We start from the raw sequence: 8,737 nt of genomic DNA, 5'->3' as shown, positions 1-8,737 counted from the left end.
TCTTCAGATTCTTGAATTAGTTTCTTGAAATCTCTACGGCCAAGAATTATGATTTTTATTAGTGATTCATAATTGTATGGAGGAATTTGAATTTGGAAAGAATGAAATTCTTGGAGAAGGACTTACCTTGAAGAAGAATCTTGAAAAAGATTGAAAGAATTTTGAATGGAAGTCTTCTACTTTGATTTTTCCTTAGGGTTTGAGAGAGAAGAGAATGGGGGATTAAGAGATATACATCTGATTATTTTGGGTCTTTAATTAGTCAAGAAATTCATTTAGGGTTTTCTTAGAGGTAAAACGACAAAAATGACCCTTTTTAATATTTTCTCGTCCGCTAATTCGTTACTACACTGTATCATGTTACTAAAATGGTCATAACTTTTTACTCAAAACTCAGATTGTTGCAAAATTGGTGGCGTTAGAAAGAAGATTAAAATATCTTTAATTTGATAGGCTATGGGTCACGTAAATCTTTATATTCTAAGAGATATAGTCAATTGAAGTTGATCCAAGTAAAACCTTACATCAAAACTTAATCGGTATGGAAGCTTTGAACTCAACTTTGTGCTAAGGGATTCTAGTGACCTTAATTTAAAATCAAATTCATTCCCACACTAAAAAATTGAACTTTACACATATGAGCAATTTAAGAATCACCCGGTATGGTCATATTCACAAATGAAGATTGGTTTAAGTCTTAACTTAAAAATTTTCAGGGTGTTATAATATCTCCCCCTTGGAATCATTCGTCCTCGAATGACAGCTAGACCGAGAATGGAAAGGAAAGGAGTTACTCTTACTATCTTTCTGACTTCTGAACTTGCCCACTAAGATAGGTGGAACTGATTCATACTAAGAGTTTGGAACTGTCTATAGCACATAAGTCAAGAACGATATTATTTTGAACATAGTCACGCTCTATCTGAAGTTATCTTATATAAATCAAAGGAACCTGGGCATGAAGTAAAAATAGAGCTAATATGCCTTAAGCGATAGACTGATAGCTTTGAAGCTTAGAAACACTTCTCAAATATGCACTTCTTTCTTATTACCACACTTCATTGGCTGCAACTTATAGCCCCCACAAGGGTATATGACTACTCTTACCAAGGTCTGTCTTTATTTGTATGCCCTTACTATATTCCAGCCTAACTCAAAATCACAAAGTACTTAACATAAGGTGATTATTCTAATCTAAATCACAAGATTCGGGTTTTATACTTCTATAGGAAATCTCACCCCCATAATACTTCTCCTTATAATCGCATTCAACCAACCTTGAGCCTAAATCAATAAACACCTAATGGATCATGCATTTGTCCATATGTTAACAACACCACATTCAAGCCTAGTAATATAATCACTCAGTGGACTCCTACTAACCAATCCTTCTAAAAGTTTCTCATTCTCTCACCATCTCCACCAACTGAAAAATTCACGCATTACTATCAAGAACTAACTAACTTCTTTAACCTAACTATTGCTCATAGTAAAACATCATTCATCCTTCCCCTACTATTATATATAACCTTAGATGGAATAAGCACACTACTGCTACCAACATAAGAAACATCAACATTCCCCTTCTATCATCACTCAACCACTGTCATCAACATCACTCTCAAACTAAAAAGGATCACCGAAAGATCTTTAGGGTGAAAGATCATAAGCACGATTCATTTGAGAACTCTGATATAAGAATACGAATGACGTAACATTATATTGTTAGCTATTGAGAGTAAATCATGAATTTGTGATACTGAGCATACTATGAGACATGGGTGTTTATATGCATAGGTTCATATCATGAGGCTGGTATTCATAACTTTATGGAGTAAGATTGAGATCAATGGGCTAAAGTCTTTGCCCCTCATTCTAGGAATTGAGTGTAGATGTGAATCTATCTAAAGTGTATGGGCATAGGTCATAGACACAATTCTGATATCAGAAACATCAACATAATGTTGTAATGACTAAACTTTGAGGAATACACTAGAATATGAATGGGTTGATATAACACTATAACTCTTTCTGAACACATCATTATCATCAGATTCTTAATACTGGACTTGGTTTCTCATCTTATCAACTTCCCCTTAGGTCTGAAGCTGATACTTTAAAGTTATGGATCTATTCCATCTTTTTTAAACTACTCTATATTCAATTTACTCTAATACTCGGGAAAAGATTATCTCATAGCTAGTGAAATCTCCATAACCAGGTACTAAGACTCCTTCTAAGACCTCTTTCTAAGATGCTTCTATTATCCTCTTCTCATTGACTTATAAGGTTGTTTCATCTAACTCTTAAGGAAAACAAATAATGCTTACATCAGCCTATTCCATATTGACAGCTTAAATATACTATCTAGGCACACATGGAAAATCATTAACTTACTTGGAACCTTATCCGACTACATGCGATCTCGGGTACACCCCTTAAAGCTCTTGCTAATATAATGACTTAGCCTCGCTCATTGCTCTCATCTAAAAGTTAAGATCTCTTACTTGTACCACTCAAATTCATTGCAGTTAACATCTCAATTCCTCACCTACTCTATGTCAAGTCTACTAGATTAGATCTCAAACTAACATCATCACCCTCATGATGTCATTCTTTTGATCACGACACTCATCTCAAATTCAAGATTAATGTTTATTACTAAACCCGGATATCAATATGATTGTTCGCTTACTATACTAACTTACCACTACTAGATAAAAATTAAGAAACACTCGCCCACTAAAACCTCGTGAAAATTAGTCAATATTTATCTCTTAGTCTTCATACTTACAATTTACCATTACACTTCCTTTCACAACTTAAGTACTATTTACTCATTCACTATGCATCATTGCCTAACTAGTTCTATAACCCTCTGAATATTATGGGCTCTCCCTTAAAAATCATAAGCCTAGCTTAGAGCTATCAGCTCATGAATACTCTGCTCTTTTATTCTACACATATACTTGGCCTTCACTAACACAATGTTACATTGACATAAACTTCTTTCTGGTTAACGTATACTCTAATTCATTCATACTAGTAACTCTTACTCTAGCTTCTATCATGAAATCTTCACAAACTCATCACTTCTTAGTCTATCCATAAAGGAAAACTCCTCATTAATGTATCCATCTTGAAAGGAAAGTCAGATTCTTTGAAACTGACATCCTTGTTAACAAAAAATGTTGTCATCCAGATCATACAACATGTAGCTTTTTTGAGTCTCAGAATAACCAATCATAACAACCATTCTTACCCTTGCAACAAACTTATCACCTCTAGGTAGTTTGCTAACATAACATAGACAGCCAAATGCCCTTAGGTGATCAAGGTTGGCCTCCGTAACATATAAAAGTGCATAAGGTGTCTTACCTTTGAACATTTGAGAAGGTAGTCTATTGATCAAGTAAACTGAGTCCTGACACAGTCACCCCAAAAACTGATGGGCACTTCACATTGGAATTTCAAGGCTCGAACCACTTCCAAGATGTGCCTATGCTTTCTTTCCACTGTACCATGCTGTTGAAGGGAGTAAGGACAACTACTTTGATGGACTATGCCACGAGAACCTAACATGTGCTCACACTGGGAATTAAAGAATTCAGTCCCATTGTCAGAACTCAAAGTTTTGACACAAGTACCAAATTGAGTCTGAATCAAGCACATTTTTTTTCAATACAGTAGTAACTTCACATTTAGATTGTACCAAACAAACCCAAGTATATTTGTTGTAATTATCAACTGTAGTAAAAAATAATAATATTTCTTATCATAGATAGGCCTTCTATAAGGTCCCCATAAATCTACATGTAACAGATCAAAACATGCAGTTGTTTTACTACAACTGGTTGGAAAGCTTAACCTATGATGCCTAGCTAGAGGACATATGTGACATTTGTCTTGTAGTTTGGTGGTTACACATTTATTAAGAGAGGGTATATGTTGTATAACAGTTATGGGAGGGTGACCTAATCTGAGGTGCCAAAGTACTCCTTCTGCATAGAGCTTGAGACTAGCAACATTGATAGTTGGAGTAATCTTCTCCCGTAAGAGATATAGACCTTCCTTTTCTCTACCAATCCCCAAGACCTTGCCATTGTAAAGTCCCTGAAAGACACAAAAATCATGGAAAAATAGAACAACATATGACAAGTCCGTGGTTATCTTAGACACTGAGAGAAGATTGAACTTGAAATCAGGAACATGAAGGACATTCTAAATCTTAGAAGTCCCAAAAATAGAAGCATCCCCTGCACTTGTGGTCTGTGATCTACACCCAGTTGTCACTTGAACTTTATCACTAAGGTGATTTTCAAGTTTCCTAATGTCAATAACAACTCTCTACAAGGTTTAATTTGATGAGAAGATCCAGAGTCAACAATCCACTCATAAGTAAAAATATTGGATAACAATGAATGTATACCTGCCATGTTAGATACACATTCACTAATGGTGGTAGGGTGATCTTGTTTGCCAAGCAGTTCCTGATACTGTTGCTCTGTGAGAAAGTAACCCGATCCATGACTGGGATGGTATGGTCTTGAACTTTGCAGATTGTTTGGTTTTGCATTGGAGCTAGAGTTGGCTATTGATTTGAACTGTGTAAGTGGTGTCTGATGTGCCTGCTGGGAGGACTTCCTCCTGCTCTTGAAGTCCTGAGGATAGCGGACTACTCTATAGCAATAATCCTTCAGATGAACTTAGTAACCACAGTGAATGCAAGGAGTTCCTCCACCTATAGCTCCTATAGATCCTCCAGAGTTTCCCTGCTTCTTTGGTCTGTAACCTTGAGTAGTCCTACCAGCCAACATTGTCAAGGGATCCTTGTAAACATCAACTACACTCAATGATATTTTTCCCTCCTCTTGAGTCATGATAGCATAGGCTTCATTCACTGTTACATTTGCATTTCTAGAGAGAATGCTGGTCCTCGGGCTGCAGTAATTCTCATTGAGTCCCATAAGGAACTGCAACAATCGTTGTGATTTCAGATTGTCTACATAGAGATTAGACTCTTCACAGTCACAGGAAGGTAGTGGAACATGACATCAATTTCATTCCATAGATCCTTCATCTTTGAGTAATAACATGTCACAAAGTCAGTTCCCTGTTTCAAATTTGCAATTTCAGTCCACAGATAGTAGATCCTAGTCAAATTCGATCGGTCAAATTGCTCCTTGAATTCTTCCTAGACCTTCCTAGCAGTCGAAGCATAAACTATGCTAGGAACCAATTCAACATAAACAATGCTACCAATCCAGGATAACACGATCACATTGCATTTTCCCCATAATTCCTCCAGTTCTCCTCTAAATTTGCTCTTAGGGCAAGTACCATCTAAAAACCCAAGCTTATACCTTTCCCTTGCAGAGCTAGTTTCATCGATCTACTCCACAGGGAGTAATTATCTGGTCCTGTGAGTTTAATCGGATTTATTACCAGTCCTAGAGAATCAGAAGCTTGAAGGTATAAAGAGTGATAATGATCAAGTGCTGATGTAGCTGGAGCTGCCATGGATGCAGTAGGTTGGTCCTCTTGCATCTCTGCACCTATTGAATAGTTGCGATGAACTCAAAACTCTATGCACAGCTGGAGGTTATATCGCTACTTTGATACCATATCAATTTTGTGTTTATCTCACAGCACATACATCCGCCATTGATGTGGATTTCTAAGCTTACAGAGGAAATGGAGAAGGAAATGAGAGAAACTGTTTTATTGGATCTGAAAATCATAATTGCAATTACATGTGCTTTTGTACTTATAGAATTAGTTGTTAGCTGTTCGTTGGATCCAGCTGGCAATGATTGTAATTAACCAACTAATCTGTAACTAACTAACTAATTGATTCTCCTAGAAACAGTTAATTCAATAGGCTACATAACTTAAATCTTAAATTAAATAACTCTCCCGAGAGTTCCAGAAATGCCTATTTACAAGGTTTGCAGTACAAACAATTACCAAATAAGCACAATAAACCAGCCTATATAACCTTGAAACATAATAAACACAACCACGATCGTTGAGTTGAGCTAAAATTAATTTTGATGATTGACAAATAACTATAGAAAAATCAAATCATTTGGAAATATTGATTATATTTCTGAATAATAGATTGCAGACATTGAATGATCTAATTCCTTAGAGAATTAATATTGTTGATCAGAAGTTGCTATGCAGATTCCAAGTACAAGAAGAATTCCTTGAGGATCAAGAAATGCATCAGTGAACAAAGAAAATACGTGCATCAAGGAATATATTAGTAAACAAAGAAATTTTCTTACACTTTCATGAAAGGAAAGTAGGATAAAATGTGTAGAGGTCGAAACCAAGTTCTACTGGGATTAGATTCCTTCACCAAAGTATGGAAGATGTCATCCATCACCACTCTTATATAACTCACAACATTGATGTTATTGAGGCTTACTCGATTCACACGAATACAACGCTATTCTTGGCAAATAAGAGTGGTTGTGAGGAGTGCATAATATTGAGTGATTCAAACTGATCAACGAGAGAACCTATTCCAGAGGAAGTTACCACTTAGTTCTTGAGTTGGTTAGGTTTGAGTATTTTTTGATTTTTTATTTTAACCTATTTGCTTTCTAGAAGTATTGTAATAGGTGAGAACTCTTTCAAATATGAACTCACTCTATTTGATTGTCAGGGCTGTCTTAACCCCTAGGCCACTAAAGTCATCGCTTAGGGCTCATATATTTTGGGCCCCCTATTTTAAAAAAAACAATTACTTATATATGTTTTTCTTATATATATATGTAGTGTTATGATTTCTACTAAGAAAATTGCATATGAGATGAAAATAAATCTGAATTTCGTAAGAAACAATTTGATTTGAACCGGCCAATTGAAGCATATGAAAATATTTTGGGTTTCTTATTTAGTGGTAAAATATTGAGATCACTAGATGATGAGAATTTAAAAAGTATTGTCTTAACCTTGAAATTGATGGTTTAGATTTATTTTTTGAATTAGTGTTAAGTGAAATGATACAAGTAGAAGATAGTGATTTAAAGAAAATACTCAATCAAATAAAAAGACTTGATTCTTTTCCAAATACACATATATTGCTTATAGAATAATGTTAACAGTTCCTATAACCGTTGCCTCAGCCTAAAGAAGTTTTTTTGAAATTAAAATTGATTAAATCTTCTTTAAGATCAACAATGTCTCAAGAGATATTGAATGAATTAGCAATATTATAATTTGAAAATGAATTATTAAAAAACAAATTGATTATAAAACAGTACCTAATGACTTTGCATCTAAAATAGCTAGAAAACTAGATTTTAAATAAAAGTATATATGATGAAAAAAGCTATTAGGCCCCTCTCTTAAGTTTTGCTTTAGGCCTCCACTGTTGTTGAGTTGGCCCTATTGATTGTGTGCTGCTTGTAACTCTTTGTGTAAGTGTGCAAGGTTTTTTGTGAAAACTCTATTGTATTTATAGATGTGAGACTTCTCGTTCTTTGAGTTAGAGTCCGTCTTTCTAAGGATTCCTTTTCCTTTTAGGATTTTGTTTGCGGCTTTGACTTGAGATTTCTTTCCATGTAGGGATCCTCTATGAAAGGAAACTTTATGCAACTGGATTCTTTTCATAATTGCAACCCATCCACCGCCTTATAACTTCTGCTTTGCGTGGTTGTCCTTCTCCTAATCCCACTCTGACTCGGTGTGACAGGAACATGTTGACGCAAACAGTTCCTTTCATATGTTCCCCTATTTATCAATCATCAAAAAATTTCTTGATCTAACAATCTTCATCAACACGTTTTCTTTTGACATTTCTCAGAGACATTCGTACAAACAAAAAATAGAGTTATATGTTTAAATTATGAGACATTATGTGGAAAACTAACAAGGTATTTCAGGGAGAAAATATTGATCAAGAGGAGAATCTTAGATAGAGATATTAGGAAAGGGACTTACACAAACATTTCTACATATAAGTATTTAATTTTCTTCAATTTCACTTTGGTTCTTGTTTTGATTACAAAAATCATTATATTTGTCTTGAATTTCTTAATTGATTTTGGTCAAAGTATCAAAAATTAGTTGACTGTTCCAGTATGGAATCCATACCCACACTCACGTCTACACTCATGTTGTATTGACACGGATGCGGCATCGAATCTGAATGACTTAGGTAACAATATAGTTATGTGAGTGAAAATACCTTAGGGGAATAAATACTCACGCACTATGACTGAATAATCCTTAATCATCTATTTATATATGACTAATGACACATGTGAAATCTTTTACGGTACTTTGAAAAGCTAATCCAAAGACTTATAGACTCACGTGATAGATTTTCTTATTGCCTTTTTCGAATAATTATCTTTTTATGTCAGTATGATCATTAATTAGTCATACTTAGGTATGTCAAAATGAGTCTGGTCAATTTGTTCAGAATTTTATGGATTGATCTTAAGATAATTTGAATTGGATTCATCTCAACTCATTCAATTTTTCAAGTTTGAATCCATTTTAAAAAAAATTTCAATTGAGCCCAATTTAATCTTCAATTTCAACCCATTTTAATATCCTTTATTTGCATTATTGTAATGTATGCCTCCATTTCTATTTCAAGATATTTTAATATCTCCAATTTCAAACCCAATGTTATTTCTATTTCGATCCATTTTAATATCTTTAATTTCAACTCAACCATTTATTTGACATAATTATTGACTATTTGCAAATTGTACAT

General features: G+C 34.5%; 1 protein-coding gene across 1 annotated transcript; it reads right to left on the bottom strand.

Moving 5' to 3' along the window:
• Positions 1-4,706: 4,706 nt before the first annotated feature.
• On the bottom strand, positions 4,707-5,547 carry LOC125809399 (uncharacterized). Its single transcript, XM_049489047.1, has 4 exons — positions 5,446-5,547; positions 5,201-5,392; positions 5,027-5,113; positions 4,707-4,973 (listed from the first exon to the last, which is right to left on the bottom strand). The coding sequence occupies exons 1-4, from the start codon at positions 5,545-5,547 to the stop codon at positions 4,707-4,709; spliced, it is 648 nt and encodes a 215-aa protein (XP_049345004.1).
• Between the last annotated feature and the right edge of the window lie 3,190 nt (positions 5,548-8,737).

This window comes from Solanum verrucosum, unplaced genomic scaffold (genome assembly GCF_900185275.1).
Source record: "Solanum verrucosum unplaced genomic scaffold, falcon-dt-bn FXZP01000062.1, whole genome shotgun sequence".
Taxonomy (NCBI): domain Eukaryota; kingdom Viridiplantae; phylum Streptophyta; class Magnoliopsida; order Solanales; family Solanaceae; genus Solanum; species Solanum verrucosum.
This window is presented reverse-complemented; position numbering and strand designations above follow the sequence as displayed.